General features: G+C 39.8%; 1 protein-coding gene across 2 annotated transcripts; it reads left to right on the plus strand.

Annotated features, from left to right (window-relative positions):
- Window positions 1-2888: 2888 nt before the first annotated feature.
- Window positions 2889-27661, plus strand: AMD1 (adenosylmethionine decarboxylase 1). Of its 2 annotated transcripts, none has more exons than XM_036248374.1 (9): window positions 2889-3293; window positions 21703-21789; window positions 22763-22889; window positions 23855-23957; window positions 25698-25740; window positions 25852-25996; window positions 26105-26197; window positions 26280-26435; window positions 26815-27661. In XM_036248374.1, the coding sequence occupies exons 1-9, from the start codon at window positions 3184-3186 to the stop codon at window positions 26953-26955; spliced, it is 1005 nt and encodes a 334-aa protein (XP_036104267.1). In that variant the 5' UTR covers window positions 2889-3183; the 3' UTR covers window positions 26956-27661. The 2 variants fall into 2 exon arrangements, with proteins under 2 accessions (XP_036104267.1, XP_036104269.1); XM_036248376.1 differs by lacking the exon at window positions 2889-3293 and adding an exon at window positions 15155-15293.
- Window positions 27662-27920: the final 259 nt, after the last annotated feature.

Raw genomic sequence — 27920 nt, forward strand, 5'->3', positions numbered from 1 at the left:
TCATTTAGAATCGATGGCCATATCGTTTCCCAGACAAGAAAAAGTTAAAGGAGTTCATCACCACCAAACTGTTATTATATGAAATACTGAAGGGTCTTCTTGAAGAAAAAGATAAAAAATATGATCAAACAGCCCTGGCCAGTTTGGCTCAACAGTTAGAGCGTTGGCCTGCAGTCCAGAGAGACCCGGGTTTGGTTCCTGCTAAGGGCATGTACCTCAGTTGCAGTTTGTCCCCGGCCCTGGTTGGGTTGTGCAGGTGGCAACCACTCGATGTGTCCCTTTCATGTCACTGTTTCTTTCTCTCTCTCTCTCTCTCTCTCTTTCCCTTCCACTCTCTCTTTCCCTTCCACTCTACCTGAACAAAAAACTGGAAAAATGTCCTCAGGTGAGTATAAAAAAAAAAATATGAACAAACAAAATGGCAATGATATCTATCAACAACTGAATCTACAAACAAAATGAACATGCAGAACAGAAACATTCTCAGATACAGAGAACATTTTGTTGGTTGCCAGATGGGAAGGGGGTTGGGGGAATGGGTGAAAAAGGTGAAGGGATTAAGAAGTACAAATTGGTTGTTAGAATGACAAACCTCAAAGGGAATGGGGGTTGGAGGGTGGGAAGAAATAAACCAAAGAACGTATATGTATATATTGCATAACTAATGGACACAGACAACAGTGTGGGGAAAGGCAGGAGGAGGGGCGGGAATGGGGAGGAGGCGATCAATGGGGGGAAAATGAGGAACATCTGTAATACATTCAACAATAAAGATAAGTTAAAGATAAAAATCACTCTGGCTTCTCTGTGGTAAATCATCTGAGGGGGCCACTTAGGAAGAATAATATATTTTACTAAGGACCAGTCCAATTGGTAGACACTTTTAAAATTATCCTATATCAAATTAACAAGGCTAACCTTGCCAAGGTTTTTGGCACTTTTATATGAACTTAAATTGCATTGGGAAAAAGCATAATAGTAATTGAAAAGCAACTAATTATAAGCAATTATAAGCCAAATTATGTTTATACCACAATTAGTGTTTGAGGTAGTTTAGTAGACTGATTCTTCATTTCAATAAGCAACATCAAAATAAACGAATAGCTTGTAAAACACGTAAATACTTCTTTTATCTTTATTCCAAGTATAACCACCACATTCTCTTTGAATTATTACAACAAAATAAGCAACATTTATATTTTGTCCCAATCCCCAGTTTGAATTGGATGCTTTTAAAAAAATGCAAGAGTAGTATATGTATCTACTGCACAACACAGATTCTTTCAACAGGTTTTATGGAGAAATGTGAATAAATAAATGTTTTTGTAAGACAAGTTCTACCCTGCAGGGAATATAGAGTGCAAACTCAAAACCATGTCTCTTTTATTAGGTTTCCCCCCCTTACAACATTATCATATTTCACTTTTAGTTGAAGAAAGTCTTTCTTTAAGGATGACAGGGAAAAGTCTTTTGTCTTGTCACAATGATAATTTTTATGTCAGGTTGGCTTTTTTCTTCCATTTTCTGAGTAAATGTCATAACCTTGTTACCACAATTTTGCCGCCTCATGTTAAACTGAATACTACTTGACAACTGTTTTACACTTTACTGTTGATTACTGAAATATTAGATACATGGTTCTTTAAAGAACCATCAGTGATAGCTTTGTATCCTTGTTACATTAATTTCTATGTATATTCTTTTGCACTGAGTTGGTAGCATTGTAAATTTTGGAGGCGGTGGAGACCCCTTTCCATTAGTTAATCAATTTAAGACAATTAAAAAATTCTATTTCAGATTATATTAAATCAATTTCTAGAAACAGTTGTGCAGAATAAATTCCCACCAGTTGACCTAATGGAGCATGGAGTTGCCAGCGCCTCATGGCAGCTGCTGTGCTCGGCCAACTCCCAGGCTTTGGGGAGCCACATGGTGGGAGGTAGGTGGAACCGGAGCCCTCCAAGGCTGAGAGTCATGTTGCTTTCCCATTTTTATTTCACTTTTTAATTTTTTTTTTCTTTATTCATATGTTAGAGAGGCAGAAGAAGGGAGAAGGAGAGAGAGATAGAAACATGGATGAGGGAGAACATTGATTGGCCGCCTCCTGCATGCCCCCCACTGGGGATCAGGCCGACAACCTGGGCATGTGCCCTGTCCGGGAATCAAACCGGCGACCTCTTAGTGCATGGGTCCATGCTCAGCCACTAAGCCACACCAGCCGGGCTGCCTTTCCGTTTTTAAATAAGACAACGCTTCTGGCTATTGTGTAAACGGGTCGAGAACTGCGTTTACGTTCGCACATGAGCTAAAGCGTGAGCAGAAGTAAAGCGCCTTCTTATCCGACCCTTGGCAACATGTGCGTCACAGACAAATGCTGGGTTTTAATGCCTGGCTTCGATCGCCTTGAGGAAACCCACTTCAGAGAATGGCCAAGTACCTCAGCAATCGCGGCGAACTGCACACGATCAAAACCACACGCCAGCCCAGCAGTGGCCACCGCCCCCGCCGAACCCCGCCAACCCTCCTAAGGACCCACCCATGTTATTGGCTAACCAGTTGTTTTACGCATAGCTGCACAGCCTTTCTTCACTCCCACTCCGCTCTCCCACCCACTCTGCATTCGACGCCTGGTTCCCAGTACCCAGTCGGACAACATAGAGCCATCTCCCGCCCTAGCAGCAGCGCGAACCCGAACCGCAGCGCGGCGGGCAGCTCCCCGCGCTCCAGGCAGGCCAACAGCCAGCCAGCCGCAACTTGGCGGCTGGTGAGTGACAGACGGCTGCAGCTATCAGCCGCAGGGGCGGGACGTGCGTCACTTCCTGGCCTTTCGTGGGAGACGGGGTATATAAATTCGCTGCTCACGCAGCGCCCTCGCTTCCACAGTATGGCCGGCGACATTAGCTAGCGCTCGCTCTGCTCTCTCTAACGGGGAAACAGCGGACTACAAGAGACTGAACTGTATCTGCCTCTATTTCCAACAGACTCACGTTCAACTTTCGCTCACACACACACAAAAAAAAGCCGGGAAAATTTTATTAATCCTTTTTTTAAAAAAAGTTAATATAAAATTATAGCAAAAAAAGGAACCTGAAACAGCTGGAACAATCCGCAGCAGCGGCGGGAGAAGAGAATTTAATTTAGTTGATTTTCTGTGGTTGTTGGTTGTTCGCTAGTCTCACGGTGATGGAAGCTGCACATTTTTTCGAAGGGACCGAGAAACTGCTGGAGGTTTGGTTCTCCAGGCAGCAACCCGACGCAAATCAAGGATCAGGGGATCTTCGCACCATCCCAAGGTGGGTACTCGGGGCTCTCGCCCACAGTCGGTTCTGGGGCTGTAGCCGCCTGGAAGATACTAACCACGGGCGGAGGTGGGAACAGGTCCGCTTTTGGGGGTGGTTTCAGCGCCGTGGAAGGGGCCCCCAGTGCTGGAGGGAGCGGCCGCGTCCATGCGGGGCCCGAGCCGGTTTCTCCCGCCGCCGTTGCCGGCCGGGCGCTGCCTGGGGGGAGGGGAGGGGAGGAGGCCGGTGCCGCCGCGTGCTCAGGTAACGTCCCCGGCTGGGCAGCGGGCGGCGCCCGCTCGGGGTGGTTTGGCGGCCCGCGCCTCCGACTTTCCTCTCTGGAGTTGAAGGTCCGAGACTGCGGGCCGGGGTGTCTAGGAGAGCTGCGCGGGCTCCCTCCCGGCAGGTGTGGCTCGGCGGGCTTAGTCAGGCGCTAATTCGGGCGTGCCCGCTTCGGGGAGTGGAGGAGGGAGGGAGCGGGCCTGAACCGGACTTGCTCTCGCCGCGTGCGGCGGGGAGGAGGGGGCCCTCCGGGTCCTGGGCTGAGGGGCTGATGAGCAGGCCTCCGGTCGAGGTCCGCGCTGGCAGCATGTGGCGCCCGGGGGCGGGGATTGGGGGCAGCGTTGTCGCAGTGGCTGGGCCCCACCGCCGCCCTAACATGCTCTGCACCAAAGCCTTTCGGGGCGGTCCCCGGAGACGGCCGCAGAACCCGCCGAGGCTTGCTCCGAGTCTCTTGACCTTGGTTTGTGTAACCTGTTAGCGAATCGCTGAGGTCCTGGGGAGAGGTGTGGGGTAGAGTAAGCTTTGCCTACATTTACGGGCTAGAGGCCCGTCCAGCTTGGGATATAATACCTTTAATGCCTAAGCCAGCAAAGGAATCTGGGGCCCCAGCCTCCCACCCCGGCAGTCAACGCGAGAGAGCTGGGCTGGTTGCACAGAAAGCGAGAGGTCTTCTAGTGGTTTTTGGGTAATCCAAGCGTAAGTAAAGGCGTTGGCGACTCCGCAGGTGCCTGGGCCTGTTCCTCGCGGCACTCTGACCGCTAGCCACTCCTTGCCTTTCTAGGCTCCTCCGCGCACGAGTGCGGCGAGTGTGGCGGTGCCGCGCAGGAACCGGCGTGGCCGCTTCATTGAGAGTGGACGACCAATGAGCTCCAGGGCCCTACTGAGAGCCTGGCCCAGGGTGTGGGCCAATGGGCGTTTCAGGAATGTTGGCTGCGCTCACCGCTGTCCCTGACAAAAAGCAACTGGAGAAGGGAATCCGGGAGGACACGTGCTGCCGGGACATTAAGGCATTATATCTTGAAGGATTCTCTTGTAAAAAAGCATCGTGATAGCTCATCACAGGTCTCGTTTTTCAAGCCTTATGCTATACTTAAAATGTTTACCATGTGCCAGGCTCAGTTCTAAGCACTTTATATGTATGTTACAGGAAGCATTTACTTTTCTTACAAATATGGGGAAGCTGAATATTTCCTCCATTTCATAGATGGGAAAACTCCCTAGTGTTGGTGATATGCTTTTGGTAAAACAATTGTCATCGGATTATCTAGAAAAATCTTATAAAATAAAATGAATAACCTTGTTTTGCTCTGGCGAATTAACTCTTTTAAAGCTTTATTTGTAAGGACACGTTCTTAATACAGAAAAAAGAAGGTTTTCCCTCTTCCCAATTTCTTGAGTAGAAATGCCACAATTTAAGCCTGGGCTTTTTTGGGTGGTTAGGAGTTCCCTGAGTCCAGTAGTGAGAGAAGTTCTTATAAAAGGGCAGCTTTCTTTAAATACTTGAAACCACTTATCCTTTGTGTATTTTTCAGTAGCAGTTATTCTACTACTTGAGTGTGGCTCCTAAAATGATGGCAAAAGGATAGAATATTCTGTTTTGTACAGTTGATTATTTAGTGCTATACATCTTGTAGACACTTAACATTCTTTAAACCACTTTTTTTTTTTTAATCCTCACCCGAAGACATTTTTGCATTTATCTTCAGATAGAGAAGGAGGGAGAGAGGAAGGGAGGAAGAGAGAGAGAGAGAAACATGAGTGAGAGACATCAATCAGGCAGGGGACAAACTGCAACTGAGGTACATGCTCTTAACCGAACCCAGGACTCTGGTCTGTGGGCCACGCTCTAACCCAGCGTTAAACCACTATTTTGAGAGTTTTCTAACACACTTCAGCTGTTGTAGATGGAGTAACTAAGAAATTAAAATCTTTATTTAACTGAGAAGTCCATTGGTAACCTTTCTGGGAAAGTTTTTCAGTGAACTGTCAGTCAAGCAAGGGTACATGGGATGTTACTTGGAGGTTAAAAAGGTACCTGAACAAAATTAGATGCTAGATGAATCGCCAAAAGTCCTTGACCTGGCAGGAGGGACTCACTGGAGTCTGATCACTATGAGAGTGTTGTGGGCCCAAGAGGGGAATGGTAATCTGACACCTAGAAGAGTATGCATAGTAAAATAGTGTGGCCTCTAGAATGTCTAGATTTTTAATCAAACAGCATTTGATAACTAGCTTTGTGATGTTTCCTCATCTCTAAAATGGAGACAGTAACGGTACCTACTTCATGGGGTAGCTGTGAGGATTAATTGGGTTAGTATACATATAGTTTTTAAAAACAGTGACACATAGTAGCCACTGTACAAGCGTTACAAGTGTTTTATATTTATCTGATTCTTTGCTCTTTAGGACAAAATCAATCTCTCTAGCAACCAAGGCTGGAGAACAAAGTATATCAGATTGTAATCTAAAAGGCTGCACTTTAAAGGGTGTCCTAACAATTTGATGTTTTTATTCAAATAGAGTAGATAGTGTCATTGGGAAATCTTAGATTATTTTGCAGAAGGATTAATATAATGAAGCAATCTTTGGTAGTTTTATTTGTTTAATAGAAAAATTTAGAAGCCACAAAGCCTGCTTGTTCTTGCCTCATATCCCTACTCTCAGTAATTCCATTAAAATGTAAATAGATCGAAGGTCACAATTAAAAGACAGTAATGTATTTGATGAAAATTAAAAAGTACTGGCCGGTGTGGCTCAGTGGTTGAACATTGACCCATGCACCAAGAGGTCACCAGTTCAATTTCTGGTCAGGGCACACGCCCAGGTTGTGGGCATGATCCCCAGTGGGGGCATACAGGAGGCAGCCATTTGATGTTCTCTGTCACCTATTGCCCCCCCCCCTTCCTCTCGCTCTAAAAAATCAATAAAGAAAAAAGTAAACCTACTTTTTACTCCATATATCAAATATAAAACCTAACGACATTGAGAGTGAGAAGGCATTAATGTCCTAACAGATTACTGTGCATGCTGTAACATTAAAAGGATGTTACGGAATAATTCCTAGAAAAATACCTTTCCAAAGTTGATGCAAGAAGAAATAGAAATCTAAGTAGTCCTATAACCATACATAAATTGAATTAGTCATTAATTGTCCCATAAAGAAAATTCTAGGCCCACTGGTTCACTTTAACATTCAGGGAAGACATAATTCCAGCCTTTTACACACATTCTTGTAAATAGGGTACAAATTTCCCTGCTCATTTGAGGATTAGCATAATTTTGATATCTGAACCCTGACAAAGATGTGAAGGAACCAGAACGCTCATGCACTGATGGTGGGAATGGCAAGCAAACAAATCACTTTGGGTAATGGTTTGGCAGTTTCTTAAAAAGTACTATAATATAAGATTTAATTTCTGTAAAACTCTAGAAAATGTATACTAATCAAATCAGTGGTTGCCTGAGGGTTGGGAGTAAAGGGAAGGGTGGATTATAAAGAGGCGGGAGAGACCTTTTGGGAGTGGTGGAAGTGGTCACTATCTTGTGATTGATAGTTTTACAAGTAGATGTGTATGTCAGAAATCTTGTAGATTACATGAAAAGATGAATAGAATTTGCAGTTCTACAGTACAGGTTAAACTAAATGCATGCATGCCTTCAGTAAACAGTCTGATTATTTTTGCATAGTTACTTCATCTTTTCAGTGATTCTCACCTTGTGTATGATTGAATTGTCTCACTAATGGAAATATTAATTTAGTTACTACTAGCATATATTTGTATTTACTGCTACAAACCAAAGGATAATTTTGGTTGCTATTAAGCCCTCTCCACCCTCCCCCCAAGTATGTAAACATAACAATTAGCATCTGTATGAAATTTAGGGCATTATATGCCCCCAAAATATTTGTACAGTAACAAAGATGAGTATGAATTTGGAAAGTTGCTGAAATGATTTTAGAAAAAAGCCGCTTTTGTGAGATGTAAGGACAAAAATATTTAATCGGAAGTGGTGTGGGTCTTGAAGCATTTGTGATATGAAAATTATTCCAAAGACTTGAATCCAGAAGAAATGCCATTTTAAAGGAAATATTCCAGTAGAGTTTGAGGAAGTAATAATCAGCCAAAGAAAAAAGTATGATATGAAAAATCTAGCTGTTAGTAAATAGCTTATCTTTTGAATATAGATTTTTTTTTTAACTTTTTGTTGAAGCATAACAAAACGTTATGAAAATCGCAAGTATAGACCTAGTTTTCACAAACAAATCACACTCGTGTAACCAGCACTCAAATCTAAGGACTATAACTAGCCAGAAGTCCCACTTGCACCTCTTCCAATTACTGCCCCCCCCCCCCCCCATGGTAACCACTATAGAATGGAATCACTTACTTTTTGCATCATGTAAGGCCTACTTATAGTCAACAATATGTTTGAGGTTGCATGTGTCTTTTAGTGAACATTATACATTTCTGTTAGATATACATATATCTAGGAATGGAATTGTTAGGAGCTAGAATGCATATATTTAGCTTGAGGGTTCCAGTTTCTCCATATCTTCATCTAACACTTGGTATTGTCGTTAATTTTAGTCATTGTTGTGTGTATAGTAGTAGTATGTATTCCCCATCAGGCTAATGGAGTTGAGCTTCGTTTTTATGTCTTTGCCATTTGGATTTGCTTGTTCAAGTCTATTTGCCTATTTTTCTTTTGGGGTAACTTTCTGTTTACAGTTCTTAAAATATTATGGATAAATTCTTTGTCCAATATGTGTATTACAAATATACCATCTATGGTTTCTCTTATTCTTTTAATGCTATCTTAAAAAGTAGAAGCTCGCCCTGGCTGGTTTGGCTCAGCAGTTAGAGTTTAGAGCATTGGCCCATGGACCAAAGAATTGTGGGTTCACTACCAGTCAATGTGTCTCACATCAATCTCTGTCCCTCTCCCTCCTTCCTACTCTCTTTGAGGATAGATGGCAAAATATCCTCCGGTGAGGATTAAAAAAATTAAAATAAAGTAGAAGATCATAAGTTTACTATAATTCAACTTATGAATATTTTCCTTTTAATGGTTAGTAGTTTTTATGTACTATGTTGATGTAAGAAACATCCAAACCTGTAGAGAATTTTTATGAGTTTGAGTCAAACTGAGGACAATTGCTGGGAAGCAACCAGTTGCTGGGAACGGATTGAGAAATTGCTCTGGAAAATGTCAGTTTTACCATTTATTTTCATTTATTTTATACATCAGAATACGGGGGTGGGGGGCCTCCTAAAGGGGTTACTTGAAATTCATTGGTAATTAAGGAGGCTGGAGCCCTGGCCGGTTTGGCTCAGCGGTTGGAGCGTCAGCCTGCAGTACAGAGAGACCCGGGTTCAGTTCCCGCTAAGGGCGCGTACCTCAGTTGCAGTTTGTCCCCGGCCCTGGTTGGTCGTGCTGGTGGCAGCCACTTGATGTGTCCCCTTCACATCGATCTTTCTCTCTCTCTCTCTCTTCCTCCCACTCTATCTGAACAAAAAATGGAAAAATGTCCTCAGGTGAGGATTAAAAAAAAAAAGGCTGGAAAAATCAAAGCTGGAATTGGATAAAAAGTAGAAGGAATATACATATACTTCTTTTACATTAGTGGGTATAGTTAACTGAACAATTAACATAATAACAATAAGGGTTCTTTGGTCTCCTGTTCTGGTGCAGTGATTTGCCCTTAGGGGTCTAGAAAAGGAAATTACTCTGACAAAGGTATGCAAAAAAGACTATAGGCTCAGTTAAATAAAGACTGACCTTTGTCAAGGAATATACCAGCCTAGTGCAAGACTATCTGCCAAGGCTTACTTATATTTTTGTCTCTTATTTATCCATTTATGTTTTACTTTACATTTTCACAGATGTCCCCATCCCCACCTTTTCTCACCCCTCGCTTCCCTCAGGCCATCACCACATTGTTGTCTGTGTCTATGGGTTATGTATACATGTTCTTTGGCTAATAACCTTCACCTTCTTTTATCCAGTTCCCCCTCCCCTCTCCTCTCTGCCATGCTTCTGTTTCTATTTTGTTCCTTAATTTATTTGATCATTAAATTCACTTCTAGTTCAGTTTTTTGTTTCAGACCATCCTATGTGGTTACTTTCAGTCTCTGAGTTTGTAAGGCCACCATGCAAGCCTCCCCTGAGCTTGTCCACAACTATTTAAGATGTCTTGCTCATCCCAAAGTAATTAAGATTATTTCTCCCTAAACATTGTTTTACCTTCCATATTCATATCTGCAATCTATCTGGAATTGATTTTTTTATGTGGCATGAGGGAATAGAACACACTTAAAGTAAAACTCACTTATCTTTCCAAGTAATATGTAATACTGAGAATCTTTTTTCCTTATTTCTCAAGGGAGGTAAAAGGGACACATGTAGTGTGTGTGGGGGGGTGTAATTTCTAATAGAAAAGTCTTGTCTGGTATGGCCTGGATTAAAGAATACTGGTTAATCAATCGGCTGTTGGAGAAAAGCAGTAATCTCGACATAGCCAAGTAAATAAAGGAATGGATGATATTTGTTCTAAAACTTATTTCATGCAGTATTTAAAGTTGAAATGTAGCCCTGGCCAGTTTGGCTCAGCGGTTAGAGCGTCGGCCTGCGGTCCGGAGAGACCCGGGTTCGGTTCCCGCTAAGGGCACGTACTTCGGTTGCAGTTTGTCCCCGGCCCTGGTTGGTCGTGCGGGTGGCAGCCACTCGATGTGTCCCTTCACGTCGATGTTTCTCTCTCTCTCTTCCTTCCCCTCTCTCCCTCCCACTCTATCTGTACAAAAAATGGAAAAATATCCTCGGGTGAGGATTAAAAACAAAACAAACAAACAAATAAAGTTGAAATGTAAACTGAAGGGAGCAGTGTTTTAGGTTTAACCTGCAGTTTTGTCTACTAATTTTTCAGATTTCAAAAGGATTAGTAAAAATGCCTTGGAGTTGCCAGGCTAGAACGCTGGACCAAGCAAAAGTCTTTTTTTTTTTTTAATCCTCATCCGAGGATATTTTTTCTTTTGGGGGAGGGGGGGCTAAGTAGGGGGGGAGGGAGAGAGAAACATCATTGGTTGCCTCCTGCACAACCCCAACAGGGGCAGAGGATCAAACCTGCAACTGAGGTGGTATGTGCCCTTAACTCTTCAGTCTGAGGGCCGATGAGCTCCAAATTGAGCCAGGGCTAAAAGTTTTATTTTAATGGCAGCTTTGGGGAGGAAGTCTTTTAGAAAATAAGAAATTATGGTGAAAAGAAAAGATAGTTTAACTGGATTTTTCAGGACAGTATAGTAGAATTTTTGCTTTTAAATTCCTCACTGATCTGACCTAATCTTAGTAAGGAGGTAGGTTCAGGTGGGAAATTCTAGTGGAGGTGAAGAGAATAAAAATTTAATTAAATTGTGAGAAACTTGCAGGTATTTTATTTTTATAAGTTAAAATATAACTTGCAGTAAAGGGTTAGGGGCAGTTGCAAAGATAGTAAATAACACCTGAGCATTAACTCATGCCCAGAACTTATGCCTTATTACTTGACTACATCATTGCGCAGTATTGATAATTTACATTGAAAGAATTTACAACCCGTTGCCAAAAAACCTTTTAGTGTAAATGCTTTGGAGTAAAAAACTTCCTGTTGAATTAAACTCATTACATTCCTAACAGTTTCAAAAAAGTTTGAACTATCTCTAAACCACCTTTCTTTAAGAAGTACACATCAAAAGTATTAATCAACTGAATATAGTGTTAATTATACTGATAGTAATTTATTTGGGAGTAAAGATTTGAGACAGAGAATGGTGTGATTAAATTAGCAGTACCTTGTGGGTTCGTTTTATTTGAACAAAAAGAGAGTACTTACTTCTCTGGATATCTTGAATTAACTGCCCTAGAGAGGCATACTCAGAATTTATTTTGGTCACCTTAGGCTTTGTTGAAGAATAATCTTTTGTTTTAGAGTACGACCCAAAGACTGCTTACCTTGGTAAGGTATAGAGGCCTGAATGTAAGGAAAGTCGGACTATTAGCTAAGGTCACAGTTGAGGGAAGCTTCAAATGTTCTTAAGTAAATAATAACTATGAAACCAGCAAATTTTACTTTAAGGAAGTGATCTATTAGAGGAATCTAATCACATGGAGGCCTTTTAAATGCAAATTTTCAGGCACTATCCAATGTAGGATCCAGCTCAACTCTTAACTCATCAAGTGTACAGTTCGGTATTGTTGCGTGTGTGTACTTTTTTTCATTCTCACCCAAGGATATTTTTCCATTGATTCTCCCCCTCCCCCCCAGATCGGGAGGGAGGGAGGGGTATGGAGAGAAGAGAGAGAATGGTTGACTCCCTTAAGACCCCAACCAGAGCCAGAAGCTCGCACCACTTGCACCTCTGAGCCAAACCAACCAGGACTTGTTAAGTATATTTTTATTGTGCAACAGGTCTCTAGCACCTTTTTCATCTTGTTAAACTAGACCCATAAAATACTAATTTCCCTTCCCCTCTCCCCCAGCCCTTGACAAACAACTTTCTACTTTCTTTATTGATTTTGACTACAGTACTTTAGATACGTCATAATGAGTTGAGTACCTCATATATGTGGAATCATATAGTATTTGTTCTTTTGTGACTGGTTTATTTCATTTAGCATAATGTCCTCAAGATTCATCCACATCGTTGCATGTGACAGGATTTCCTTTAAAGCTGAATAATCTGCCCTGGCCGGTTTGGTTCAGCGGTTAGAGCGTCCACCTGCGGTCCGGAGAGACCCGGGTTCGGTTCCCGCTAGGGGCACGTACCTCGGTTGCAGTTTGTCCCCGGACCTGGTTGGTCGTGCGGGTGGCAGCCACTCGATGTGTCCCTTTCACATCGATGTTTCCCTCTCTCTCTCTTCCTCTCTCTCCCTCCCACTCTGTCTGTACAAAAAATGGAAAAATGTCCTCGAATGAGGATTTTTTAAATAAATAAATAAATAAATAAATAAATAAATAAATAAATAAATAAATAAATAAATAAAATAAAAAATAAAGCTGAATAATCTATTATATGTATAAACCACTTTTTCATTATCCATGAATCTTTTGATGGACATTTGGGTTGCTTCCACTTTTTGACAGTTGTATGTTAAAATGAACATGGGTGTGCAAATGCCTCTTCCAGATCTTGTTTTTAATTCTTTTGGATATATACCCAGAAATGGGATTGCTGGATCATACTGTGATTTTCACCAAAGGTGCACTATTGTTTCCTTGCCAACATTTGTTATTTCCTTCCTTTTTTTTTTTTTAACAGCCCATTGGGTGTGAAGTGGGTTTGATTAGCATTTCTTTTATGATTGGTGATGTAGAACATCTTTTCTTATGCTTGCTGGCCAATTGTATGTCTTTTGGGGGGGAATTGTCTATTCAAGTCCTTTGACCATTTCTTAAATTGGGTTGTTTTTGTTATTGGAGTTCCTTACACATTCTGGATATTAACCTCTTGTCAGATATATGATGTGCAAATGTTTTCTCCCATTCAACAGTTTGTCTTTTTAGTCTACTCTGTCAGGTGTTTTCCTATGATGCACAGAAGTTACTATGTTTGATGTAGTCCTATTTATTTTTGCTCTTGTTGCCTGTGTTTTTTTGTGTGTGTTGCATTCAAGAAAACATTACTGAGCCTGGCCGGCTTACTGGTTGAGTATTGCCCCCTGCACCAAGAAGTCGCCGATTCGATTCCTGGTCAGGCCTGGCACATGCCCAGGTTGTGGGCCAGATCCCTAGTGGGGGGCATGTAGAAAGGTGGCCAAAGTTCTCTCTCATCGATGTTTCTGTCTCTTTTCCTCTCTCTATAAAAATCAACTTTTAAAAAATATTAAAAAGAAAATATTGCCAAAACCAACATCAGACTTTTCCCTGTTTTCTCCTAGGAGTATAGTAATTTTAGGGTTTTTTGTTTTGTTTTGTTTTTTAATCCTCACCCAAGGACATTTTTTGTATTTATCTTCAAATAGAGCAGGATAGAGAGAGAGAGAGAAACATTAATGTGAGAGAGACATATCAACTGTTTGCCACCCACCCGGGGCTGGGGACAAACTGCAACTGAGGTACATGCCCTTAGTGGGAACCAAACCTTGGACTCTCCGGTCCCTGGGGTGATGCTCTAACCACCAAGTCAAACTGGCCAGGGCGTAATTTTAGGTTTTGATGTAAGGCTTTGACTTCATTCTTTTGTGGTGACTCAATTTTCCCAACATCATTTAATGAAGAGGCTCTCCTTTGTCATTTGACCTGAGGCGTTTACTTTTTACATTAAAAAATGCAGTCAGGCTGGTCCCATGTGGCTCAGTTGGTTGAGCATCATCCCATGCACCATCCCAGAGGTCGCCAGTTCAATTCCTATCAGGGCACATTCCCAGGTGTAAGTCTGGATCTTCAGTAAGCGTGCATGCAGGAGGCAGCTGATCAATGTTTCTCTCTCATTGATGTTTCTATCTCTCTCCCTTCCTCTCTCTAAAATCAATTAGAACATTTTTTAATGTAGTTGGCCATTTTTTAAAATATTTTTTAATTGATTTTTAGAGAGAGAAAGGGAGAAAGAGATAGAAACATCAATGTGAGAGAGAACCATCTATTGATCAGTTGTCCCCTCGCAACCCCACCACCACCACCACCACCAGGGATTGAGCCTACAACCTGGGTGTGTGCCCTGACCTGGAATCGAACCAGTGACCTCTTGGTGTGTGGGTAGATGTTCAATCACTGAGCCACACTGGCCAGGCTAATTGATCATTTTCATTGTATGTTTTCTCTTGTAAACACCCCATCTTGTTCTGAAACCGGACAACAGAAAGGGTCTGGGCCACCTGTCACTACTTGAGCCAATCAAGCGGAGACAAGTTTAAATCATATATGATCATTTCTTCCAGTATTGCTGGCAATATGGGAGAGCAGTGGGTCATCCCATAAAATCTGCTCTGCCCACCCTCACTTGCCAGCTTCTTTTAAAGGGTAGAAAAACAATGACTGAGAAAGGGCAGTTAGGCAAAAAGGGGAGAGGAATGTGGGCTGGAAGGATTATAAAAGGTGTCCACCAAGGGGCAGGAATGTGGGCTGGGGGCTGTGAGTGCTGGTCTCCAGTAAAGTCACAGGCAACGGATCCAGTGTTCTGATAAATTCCCGAGGTGTACACCTCCCAGCAAGGTCAGAGTGGGCTTTTCTTTAATCAGAACAAAGCAACCAGTATTAACATTGTAAAAGATGATTAACAATTTTTCTAACTATGGCTAGTGTGCCACTGTGATTAGTTCCCTATTCTATTTTTTTTCTTCTGCCCATTTCAGTTGTTTTTTTATTAGACCACAGACTCTTTAAGAAAGCCTTAAATATAAAATGTGGCCTGCCATTAATGTTTTGTTTTTCAGGCGTAGTGACGAAGATCAGTCAGTTCATATACTGTCATTAGTAACGAGCACACAGTTTCTGTGGGATCATTTGTCATGATCTGATAGCATTTTATGTTTAACTTGGTTGGAGTTTTTCAACCTCAGCACTGTTGACATTTTGGACTAGATAATATTGTGTTAACAGTCCTATTTACTTAAGGTGTAGCAGCATACCTGTTCTCTACAAACTACATACCGGCAACGACACACACACACACCAGTGTGACAACCAGAAATGTCTCTAAATACTGCCGAATGTTTTCTGGGTGACCGTCATCCTCAGTTGAAAACCACCGAGGTGACGGTGTAAGTAAAGAAAATGTAATTCAAATCAGAATATGTTCGTTTATCTATGAGTTTCCTCATAGCAATTGTCTAACACTTTGAATACCTTTTGCAATGTTTTCCAATCACTAAATCAGTATTATGTGATATATTCCAAAATTGTCTTCATTCTGCTTTGTCAGTTTATTATTTATTGAATTTGTCTATATTTAAAACATAATTAGCAATGATTAGCAAAAAGACCAATTTTGTAAAATAGTTTATATTGTAGACTAGTGATTCTCAGTCTGGGTGTTAGTGTGTTTGGGAACAAAGCACCGACACCTTCCACCATACTGAACCTGCTGTGACATTCTAACTTGAAACTATCTCACTTTGAAATCACAAACAAGTAACTTAGAAAATGTCTTGATCAAATGTACAAAACAGAACACTTTGTCTTTTTCATCATTAAATTTGGACACAGAGCAGGGCACTGAAAACCTTTCCTCTAAAACAGTCCATAAAATTTTGTTAGGACCAGGGTAAATTTTAAATTTTTCACGGCAGATAGTCTGTGTTACAACTACTCAGTTCTGCCCCTACAAGGAGAAAGCCACCATAGACAATATATAAATAAGTAGGTGTGGCTAGAATCCAATAAAGCTTTATTTATAAAAGGAGGCTTATTTTTCCCTGCAGAAATGTGATTAAGTGATATGCTGAATTCCTAGCTGTTTCGGTTCTTCACCATTTCCTTAATGCACGTGTATAGATTAACTTCTTCGGTTTTATTTCTGTCACATATTTTTTGCCTACCCCCCGATTTATTATATTTTTTAGCCTTGCAACTCTCCTAGGATTATGTCTTTATAAGCACTTGGTTGATCCAACTGTATTTAAGGTGTTTTAACACAATTGCTTTCTTTCACACTGTGACTTTGGAAAAATACTGACTGCTTGAGGGTTTCTGTTTGGCTACAGAGTTTATTAAGTAATGGTGAATGGGTTACAAGAGCACTGTGGTTTAGATAAAGCTGGAATAAGTACCTTGCTAAATGCAACTAAAAATCCTAGACAGAATGCATAGAGCAGCTATCTGAAGACTCTGAAAAGTAAATGTTAGCAGGTGAAAGGGAGAGGGAAACCAGAATTCCAAAATACCACTGAAACAGCCATGATTTTCTGTTTCTTTTTTTTACTCCGTAATCTCTCAGGGTGGTCTCAAAAACTGACAGAAACCCAGAACTGCGCGCTGGGTGCAAATAAAGAGCTCTAAGAAGTCCTCTTCTGTTCTGTAAAGACAGAAAGGAAGTCCCTTTTGGTTTTGTTTTGGTTTTTTTCCTTCTGTTCTCTCCTGTCACAGCTCACACAGTCCTGTAGTAATTGTAACCAGGCAGACACCTAAACTCCAAGGGAAAGTGGGGGACGTTTTTTGACCAGAGGAACTATGGTCCCAAGATGGAATAGCATCAGGGATATCCCTGTTTTTCTTTTCCGTCTTTGTCATCTTCCCCATTTGGCTTGAGAGAGACAGACAGACAATCACAGACAGCCTGCTGCAGAGTGGAAAAACTGAAGCCTGGGCTTTCTAGCCAGAGGACCCAAAAGCTCCCCCTGTTCCTGCCTCTGAGCCAGGAATTGTCAGAGCCATTATGGAGAGGAGAGAGAGTTGAAGAAAGGGAATCCCATAAAGATTTATGTGAGCCAGCCCTGAGCTGCTCATGTATGGCTCTGACCCTAAACAGAATATCAAAGGCTTTGAAAACTGGTAGTTCACCTCCCAGTCCCAGACTGGCCACTGAGTACAGGTTAGATCTGAATACCATGGCATGCTGGATAGATCTGAGTAATAGCCTTTCCTAACTAAAATCATAACATAACTTTGGATAAGAACTTGGAGACTGAATGATTGCCTGCTAAAAAAAATTTTTTTTAATCCTCACCTGAGGATATCTTTCCATTTATCTTCAGATAGGGAGGGAGGAAGGAAGAGAGAAGCATCTATGTGGGAGAGACATATCAATTGGTGGCTTCCCGTATAACCCCAACCGGGGCCAGGGACAAACTGCAACCGAGATACATGTCCTTGGCTGGAATCGAACCTGGGACTCTTTGGTTCGCAGGCCAACGCTCTAACTGCTGAGCCATACTGGCCAGGGCTAAAAATTTAAAATTTTAAATCCTTCAGATTTAAATAAAATTTAAAATTATATATCAAGCCCTGGTCAGTGTGGCTGGCATCTTCCCTGGGTTATGGGTCTGATTCAGGGTACATGCCTGGGTTACATGTTCAGTCCCTGGTCAGGGTGTTTGCAGGAAGCAGGTGATCTATGTCTGTCTCTCTCCTCCCCCACTCTCTGAAATCAGTATAAGCCAATTTTAAAAAAATTATATGACATGGTCAAAATGTTCAGGCTTCAATCATGAATGCTTAATTATACAAATGACCAGGAAATTCTCTCAGTATCTCTCAAAGGAAGATAGTCAACAGACACCAGCCTGGAGGTAATGCAAATCAAGGATTAAAGGCAGCTGTCATAACCATTCTATAAGAAGTAAGAGTGAATACTCTCAAAGTGAAAGACAGTCTTAGCAGAGAAATAGAAGATAGAATGGAGATGACGAAGAGTTACTTGGAGATAGATTGGTAGGAATTATCCAGTCAGCAACAGAGGAGAAAAAGACTACGGTGTGGGGATAATGAATAGAACCTGAGAGTTCTGTGGGACAAACCAGAGGGGGAGGTGTGGGTGTGTGTGTAGTCGATTGACAGTATTATTCTATCAAATGAATATTGACCTTATCAAATGAATTATTATGACCAGTTTAAAAACCAGTAAAGGACCATGTAACAATAGTTTAGATTTTTTAAATTTTAAGTGTGTTTATGATTTTCCAGCAGGTCCTTATTTAATTAGAATAGTTATTGACAGACTCAACGAATATTGGAAGGCCTGTTATGAACTGGACTAGGCACAGTCCCATACTACATGGGGAATGACTGGTGGAATTGATGTGAATACCAAAATAGCTACACAAATACAAATAAAATATTTGGGCAAGTCTTTCTGAGTTTTAAAACCCTTTAATGACAGATTTGATCTGGTGGGGGTAGTGTGGTCATGTGAGCTGGAAGAAGAAGGGGACTGGGGCACAAGCGTTCTAGGTAGACTGAAATCCATTCCAACAGTCAAAGTTTACATGTCTCAGCATAAGTATATTCTCCTTCACCTTCAGGGGGCTTGATCTGAGTGAACAAGTTTATGGGGCACAATTTCTATGAAGAGAGAATAGTTTGTGGAAAAGCCTAGCATGATCGAAGTACAGAAAATGGGGATGAATTTAGTTGTCCATATATCTGTCGATGTGAGCTTTATTTAATTTTTATTATTTTAAGTAATTGTCTTTTTATTGTAAAATATGTCAAATCAGATGAGGAGGGGTACTAGGAGACCTGAAGATTAGATAATAGTTTGGTCTCTGGAGAGAGTAATATAGGATCATTCTGAAATGAGGAATCCTGATAACATTGAGGGATAGAGTCACTATGCCAAAAACAGAATAAAAGCTTGTACTAAGTGTGAGATCCCTAACCCTTTACCCTCTTTGGCCTTCAAGAAATCTTAAGGCAAAAGAATGGAATATTTGGGTAATCTGACCTGTCCAGGAAAGAACTAAAAAATATTGACATAAGGAAGTTCCCCAGTGATATCTGAGGATAAGTTCACGTAGGTGCATAGAAAACAGAATTATATGAAGAGGCAAGACAGTGTTTAAAGCCAGTGAAAACAAAGTTATACGAGAAAGAAAAGTTTGTTATTTTATCTAGTTCAGCCATGGAGCATGTTTAAAAGTGTTAACGTACTATAATTAGCACTGCTGTATAATATATATGACATTTAAGAGAGCTCTAGCCAGGTAGCTCAGTTGATTGGAGCGTTGTCTCAATACACCAAGGTTGTGGGTTCAATCACCAGTCAAGGCACATACAGTGAATGTATAAATAAGTAGAACAACACATCCATGTTTTTCTCTCTCCCCTTTTCTCTCTTTAAAGTCAATCAATAAATAACATTTTAAAAATAAAGAAGAAAATTAAGAGAATAAATCCTTGTGAAGAGTTCTCATCACAAGGGGGAAATTTTTTTTTTGCTTTCTCTTTATTGTATCAGTAAGACATGATATATGCTAACCAAACTTAGTGTGGTAATCATTTCGCAATATATATAAGTCTAACCGTTACGCTGTACACCTTAAACTTACACAGTGATGTACTGCATGTCAGTTTGATTTCAGTAAAACTTAGAGGAGGTCTTATAAATAACTGAGAAGGGGTAATGGGAAAGGATTCATTAGTATGTCCAGTGGGTGAAAGAAAGTATTTGAAAGAATGTTGAATTCTCGTGGGAAGTCAGTAGGTAATGACATTAGCAAGTAGTATTACTGGAAGAACGATCTTCAGTATTTGAATTCTTAGTATTTAGTAGGTAAATTTGGTAGCATTGTTTGATTTAATGTTGTCAGTCCTCTGAAGTGAGTTTTATTACCCACCAAGTAAAGAAACCAAGCTCAGGAATAATTGCAAGAAATGTCACAAAGCAGAAAAGTAATAGCTTCTATAAGAGCCCCATGTTTTTCTTTGGGTATGATTATTCCTTTTTGCGTTAGAACATTATTTGTGGAATTGAAATACTGTTGATTCTGAAATTATATTTGATGTTAGTGAACTTTGAGTCTTAGAAAATCTGAAACCCAAAGCCAGTGTTTGGTTACCTAAAATAAATAGATTAAAACCAATATCAGTGGTTCTCAACCTTCCTAATGCCGCAACCCTTTAATACATTCCTCATGTTGTGGTGACCCCCAACCATAAAATTATTTTTGTTGCTACTTCATAACTGCAATTTTGCTACTGTTATGAATCACCATTGGAAATATGTGTTTTCCAGTGGTCTTAGGCGACCCCTGTGAAAGGGTTGTTTGACCCCCAAAGGCATCACGACCCACAGGTTGAGAACCACTGATCTATATGTTTGTGTTACCCAGAACTGGGTTTTAATTTTTTTTCTTAACCAAGAATTGTTCAATGTGCTTTCCCCCCCTTCTTTATATAAACAATCATTGCTACCTTTTAAAAAGCGAACTAATTTGTTAGGTTTTGTTTGTGTGTGTGAGAGAGAGAGGGAGAGAGAGAGAGGAAGGAACATCGATATGAGAGTGAGGAGGCATCAATAGGCTACTTCCTGCATGCCCCCATGGGGTTTCAAGTTGAAACCCCATGGTGTACATGGGACAATGCCCAACCAACTGGGCCACACGAGACAGGGCAATTGTTAGCTCTTTTTATATATTGTTTGGTAAGTTATGGACAGAGGCTCTCTATAATTACTAGCAAGCCTAACTTGAAGTTTTCGTGTCTCTGCTGTTCAGTTTCAGTAATTTACCCATCTTAGAAATTACTGCCTTCTGTGAGTGGTCATACTTTTGCCTGTTGGGCCAGTAACGAACGATTCCTTTTAGGAACATGAAGAAACTAGCACAAAATTCTAGCAGGATTGATTGGTACTGTACTTGATTTTTACTACAAAGGAAGTAAACCTGCCTGTTTTGATGCTGGCTGTGCTATTGAGGATTTCTCTTACATAAAGGTCTTAACTGGAAAAGAAAACTTGAACCATAGTATACCGATTTCTTGAGCATAGAAGAATGACCAACCAAATATTAAGAGCCTTAAAACATTTTTAGCTTTTAATCTGATAATTTTAAGATGTCCCATGGAATTGTTTTAAATTGTCTTTGTTTATAGTAAACACACTAAATAGGAAGCACTTTCTTGGGTCTCAGTCAGGTAAATTAAAACTAGTTTACTTAGCTATACCCATATGACTTTCATTTTGCTATCTATTGTTGCCTGTACTGCAGACTTTCTACATTGTTGAAATGGGCATTTTCCCACCTCATTGCTGCATTGTATTCCCAAGATCTTGTGGGTATTCTTGTACTGTGAACTGCCAGCCAAAGGCAATTTTTCATTTTTTGGCAGTGTTCAACTTTTACCTTGCTTTTCTTGAATCATTTAACCAGTGAAAGGTAATGGTTTTCCTTGGTTTATGAGCCTTTTGAATTTCCTCTGTACATGGTTTATTCACAGTATTTTGATTTGTCTTTTTCTTAATAAATTGTCAATACTATAATTTCTACTTTTCTGATTTTCTTTTTTAATTTTCTTCATATATAGCAAAATGTATCACATTTAGTGGTTGCCAATACAGAGAGACAATTTTGGAACAAAGACTATATGTTGGTATTCATAAGAGAAGCTAGAACAAGAATATGCCGACATATATAAAATTTGCTGTGTTAATCATTGGAAAACTTAAATGTGAGAGATTTATGATTTTTGAAAGTAGGCAAATAGTGTAATGAATTCTTTTTTGTTAAACAATAGATCCGAGTGGGACATACTTTTGAAGGATGTGCAATGTTCAATCATAAGTGTGACAAAAACTGACAAGCAGGAAGCTTATGTACTCAGGTAAGTCCTGTAAAACAAGTATTAGCTAACGTATTTCTGTCTGAATCATACTTTATATAGAATAGGAGATTGTTACGCTGGACCTTAATTCTATAATTATTTTTAGCTTATTTTTTAAAATGTGGTGTAAAATAAAATGTTTATTACTTCAGGTGTCCCTAGGCAGTAGGTTTTGAAGTGTCGCCTGAAAGCTTTTTAAGATGGTTGCCATTTTATCTCCTTGTAGTTGGCAGGAAGTATCTGTAAAGCAGGGTGGAATGACATTGTACTTTTACCTTGCAGGTTCAGATCTTCTTTTAGTATATGCCTCTCAATATCAGAACTTTAGGCAAAGTGAAAATGAGCTCCCCCATACAAATAGGATTGCCATATATAACAGAAGAAAGGCATTCAACCTTTCTATAGGTACAGAGATAATTTATCTAATAAATACATTGAATTCTTATACATATTATAATGGGCCTTGGATTGAACAAGGTTACTAAAGTACCTGTTTTGTGTTTGGCATATACAGATGTTTATCAAAGACTTATGTGCTAGGCCATAGAGATATATTAGTGAGTAAAAAACAAGCATTCCTTTCCTCACTGGGCCTATTACCTAGTGTACGAAGTGGCTATAGAAATACATGTGAGAGTAGGTGGTACAAGACGAGGTAAAGTATGAATTTAGTAAATAACGTCTTAGGATAGGTGAGGTGAGAAGGAAAATTTAGTAGCAAAAGAGGGTTTGCTTAATGAGCTAATATGCTTTATACCTAATTCAAGGACTGTTTCTGTGGGTTCTAGAACTTAAACTGATTTTTGTATAATTGAAGAGGAAATCTACTGTAATACATTTGCTTCTTTGACATCTTAACATTTAAAATTACTAGCCAACAATTTATATTGTAAATGATGATTCAACAATAAGTTAGGTGTATCTTGGTATAACATAAACAGCATTATAATATTGTAACTTTTTTCAACTGCAGTGAGAGTAGCATGTTTGTCTCCAAGAGACGTTTCATTTTGAAGACATGTGGTACCACCCTCTTGCTGAAAGCACTGGTTCCCCTGTTGAAACTTGCTAGGGATTACAGTGGGTTTGACTCAATTCAAGTAAGTAATCAAAAAACATCATTTAACCCTTTAAGTTATAAATAAATTTGTGTGCTTACTGCTTTAGTTGTTGTAATGGATAAGGATGGGCACACCACGAGAGAACGAATATTCTTCCTAGTGCTGAAGAATAGGAGAATATAGAGAAAGTTGGGATAAAATCCAAATGGAAGAAAAATGAAGAAACCAGACATGTTCAATAGTTAACTTTTTAATGTGTTAATATGAATGGTAGAGACACTAAGAAAAGAAGTGAAAGCAAGAAAAATTAATCCAGTTTTCATAATGAGGAGTTGATTATGTTAAAGAAGAACAGTTGGTATTGAGTTAAATTCTGATAACATTCAAGGATTAAGGTGTTAATACCTAGAGCATACTTTTTCTGATGGGTAGGTGTTGAATTTTAGTATTTCATCTAATTAGAGTAAAGGATATCTTGTTACTAGGACCTAAAAGGGTTTTTGTTAACTTACTGATCTTTATAAGAAATCTAAAGCAATGTGTTCTTAATATTTTAATTACTGGCTCTTTTCCCAGGGATATGTTTTTCATTGATTCTAGGGAGAGAGAGAAACATTGATCAGTTGTCTCATGCATATACCTGAATGGGGAACAAACCCATGACCCTTCAGTGCACAGGATGATATTCTAACCACTGAGCCACACTGGCCAGGGCTGAACCACTGACTATTAGAGTTTAATGTACACATGTTCTCCCACAAAATTTTGGCTTACATGCTTACTTAAAAGCTCAGATTAGAAACTGCTGCTCTGGAAGTATTGTACCTTATCACTACAAGTTGTTATGACCTGTCATCTATAGACTGGGTATTTTGTTGCTAGAAACTCATAGCCACACTCTACATTATTGATGCTCTGTTGAGACTTCTCCACAGCTCAAAAACAAAGTTGCTCCTTATAACACTTAACTCATGGATGTTGATTTATTTGTCTGTCTTTTTTAGAGCTTCTTTTATTCTCGTAAGAATTTCATGAAGCCTTCTCACCAAGGGTACCCACACCGGAATTTCCAGGAAGAAATAGAGTTTCTTAATGCAATTTTCCCAAGTAAGTTTAAATAAATAGAATTGAAACCTGCTTTATTAAAGTTAGAGGGTATATCTTTTCAGAGATCTTTTATGTATGTGCAAATGTAGCACTTCATAGAATTGAGATGAATGTATCAATATAGCTGATTACAAGTCTTAGCGTGTGTATTTGTGCACAACCTCAGGTCACTGTTGTTAAAATAATGGAAAAGGGCCCTGGCTGGTTTGGCTCAGTGATTGGAGCATTGGCCCGCAGACCAAAGAGTAGCGGGTTCGATTCTGGTGAAGGGCATGTACCTCAGTTGCGATTAGATCCCCAGCCCTGATTGAGGTCATCCAGGAGACAACCAAGTGATGTGTCTCTCTCCTTGTCTCCCTCTCCTCCTCTCTCACACTCTATCTGAAAATAAATGGAAAAGTGTCCTCAAGTGAGGATTTAAAAAATAATAATAATGGGCCCTGGCCGGTTTGCTCAGTGGTTAGAGCATTGGCCTGTGGTCCAGAGAGACCCAGGTTCGGTTCCCACAAAGGGCACGTACCTTGGTTGCAGTTTGTCCCCAGCCCTGGTTGGGTCACGTGAGCAGCAACCACTTGATGTGTCCCTTTCACATCTGTCTCTCCCTCCCTCCCTCTTTCCCTCCCTCTCCCCCTCTTTCCCTCCCCCTCTGTCTGAACAAAAAATGGAAAAATGTCCTTGGGTGAGGATTAAAAAAATAATAATAATAAAGGAAAAAGAAAATTAAGGAATTGTTCACCTACTAGAAGGAGAGTTCATCTTTATCTAGCCACTTGCTCTAATTTATATCTAACTTAGTGGGTATGAAGGCTATGATCCCTTCATCCAGAAAAATAACCCAGTGAGTGACTTCATAATCTTGTGTTAAGACACTGGTCTGGCAAGCAGAACAGGAATTGAGCTGACTTACAAATCACCAACAGAGTGAGATCATAGCGTAACTTCAACAAAAGTGGGCAAGATTTTCTTCCATTCATTTACAAAGCTTTTATTTATAGGACTTCCCTTTTTAAAAAAAAATCCTCACCCAAACATGTTTTTATTGCTTTTTAGAGAGAGTGAGAGAGAGGAGACATTGATGTGAAAGACACACATCGATTGCCTCCCAGAGATCAAACCAGAAACCTAGGTATGTGCCCTGACCAGGAATCAAACCCACAACCCTTTGGTGTATGGGACAATGCTCCAACCAACTGAGCCACCCAGCCAGGGCTATAAATCTTCCTTTTTGAACTTCAAGGTCAAGGAACTAAAGGTTATCTAATTTAACACCCTTATATTCTAGATGAGGCTGAAAACTTACGATGATTTTAATAACTTGGACAGAGTCACTCGTGAACATGATTTTTAAAAGAAAATCAGATTTCTATTTTTTTCTTAACTTAGTAATAAGATGAAACTACACTGATCTAAGTTGGAGAGGGCTGATTGTAATTTGGTGTAAATATCTACCAGTTGTTAATTTACTGTGTTGAGTGAGGCTTTGAAACAATATGGAAAGAAAATATTACATGAAATGACTTGTATTTACTTGGGAGAGTAGATAAATGGGTAACTAAATTCCATTTCCTAATGGAGTTTTAGGAGAGAAGGAGCCATAGTTTTCTCAGCATCATTTAGACTGACTCACTACTCACTGGCTGCTGAAGTGTGTCTCATCATCCTAGCTATTGGAGGGGTGAGAAAAAGCCATCCTATCAAATGGATCTGTTGCATTTATTTTACATTCTCCTCCTTCAACAGATGGAGCAGCATATTGTATGGGACGTATGAATTCTGACTGTTGGTATGTTGGACACAATTTTATGGATTTTTTTTGTTTTCTTCTAATAAGGTTTACTTTAAAACTGCCACTTGTCATTTTTAGAAATGATTTTTTTTTTTAACCTTTGGATAGGTACTTGTATACTTTGGATTTCCCAGAGAGCAGGGTAATCAGTCAGCCAGATCAAACCCTGGAAATTCTGATGAGTGAGCTTGACCCAGCAGTTATGGACCAGTTCTACATGAAAGATGGTGTTACTGCAAAGGATGTCACTCGTGTAAGGATTTTCAATAATTCTGGATTCTGCTTGGGGACTAAAATATACTGTTTAACTCATTCTTATTTCATTTTTCAAATTTGTATTTAATCCCCCCCCCCCCCCCAGGAGAGTGGAATTCGTGACCTGATACCAGGTTCTGTCATTGATGCCACAATGTTCAATCCTTGTGGGTATTCAATGAATGGCATGAAATCGGATGTAAGTAATAATATTTGCTTAATACTTATTTAAAATTTTAAGTGTGCCCTTTCCATTATTAACACAAAACTATTTCTCTAAGGGAACTTATTGGACTATTCACATCACTCCAGAACCAGAATTTTCTTATGTTAGCTTTGAAACAAACTTAAGTCAGACCTCCTATGATGACCTGATCAGGAAAGTTGTGGAAGTCTTCAAGCCAGGAAAATTTGTGACCACCTTGTTTGTAAACCAGGTAATTTGTTTTATTAACAATAAATTGTTCCAGAAAATAAGGATAGTGAGGAATGTCATAAAATGGCACATATCAGTCAGATACAGAGGTGCTACTAGTTGGGTTATTGGGATAAAAAGCTTTCTGCGTTTCGGTAAACTTCTGTTGTTCTTGTTTTATATTTAGCCTAATTGATGGGCTTCACCTGACCTATTTATTTTCCCTGTTGGCAGGGAAAGATACCTTATTTCACTTAAGCCCATAAGAAGGTAGTTAAAATATTTCAAATACCACAGTTTCATTAAGATAGTACTTTAAAATATTTGTGGTATGACTATGTTGTTTTTGATAACTTCTGTAGATTGGAAGTACTAACAGTTTATTTAATTTTTTTGCCCAGAGTTCTAAATGTCGCACAGTGCTTTCTTCGCCCCAGAAGATTGAAGGTTTTAAACGTCTTGATTGCCAGAGTGCTATGTTCAGTGATTACAACTTTGTTTTTACCAGTTTTGCTAAGAAGCAGCAACAGCAGCAGAGTTGATTAAGAAAAATGAAGAAAAAACGCAAAAAGGAAACACAAATAAAAGAAGGTGGTGGCTGCTTTTTAGATATTGATACCGGGGGCCATGCTTTCCATAACCACCACCTTGTAGTTGCAGAAAGCCCTAGATGTAATGATAGTGTAATCATTTTGAATTGTATGCATTATTATATCAAGGAGTTAGATATCTTGCATGAATGCTCTCTTCTGTGTTTAGGTATCCTATGCCACTCTTGCTGTGAAATTGAAGTGCATGTAGAAAAAAACTTTATATATGAAACTTTACAACACTTGTGACAACAATTCAATTTGGTTTATGCACAGTATAATATTTCTCCAGGTATCATCCAAAATTCCCCACAGACAAGGCTTTCGTCCTCCTTAGGTGTTGGCCTCAGCCTAACCATCCGGGACTGTTCTATTAAATTGCTGCCAGGATATTACATCCAGTTACCTCCAATTTCTAGAACATATTCTCTACTAATGTTATTGAAACCAATTTCTACTTTATATAGATGTTTTTTGCAATGGCAATTAAAGTTTTTGTTCCACGAGTCAAGTCCTCTTAGAAAGTGATTACAGTTAACCCTTTTGTGTATTACTATTTTAACGTTATTGCTTCCTGAGCTTGTATTCCTTTGGTTTTGTTCCTCACTATAGTGTCTCTCCTCCCAACCCTGCCCCAATAAAGCAATACACTGTTACACTGTGGGTTTATACCAGTCTTATAACCCAGAGCGGGAAAGGGGGTGGATCCTAGGCTTAAGGTCAAGGGAGTTTGGCTTGGTTTTTTTTTTATTGGCATTGGCTCTTTTAGAAGACAGTGACAAAAGTAAACTTCTAGTGTTGATTAGCAAGGAAGACACATAGAATTAATATTGGAATATACTGGCAGAACTATATGGGAACTGTATGCCATTCTGTGCTCTCCAGTAAATAAGATTAGCTTCTCACGAGGACCGTGT

This window comes from Molossus molossus, unplaced genomic scaffold (assembly GCF_014108415.1).
Source record: "Molossus molossus isolate mMolMol1 unplaced genomic scaffold, mMolMol1.p scaffold_m16_p_8, whole genome shotgun sequence".
Classification (NCBI taxonomy): domain Eukaryota; kingdom Metazoa; phylum Chordata; class Mammalia; order Chiroptera; family Molossidae; genus Molossus; species Molossus molossus.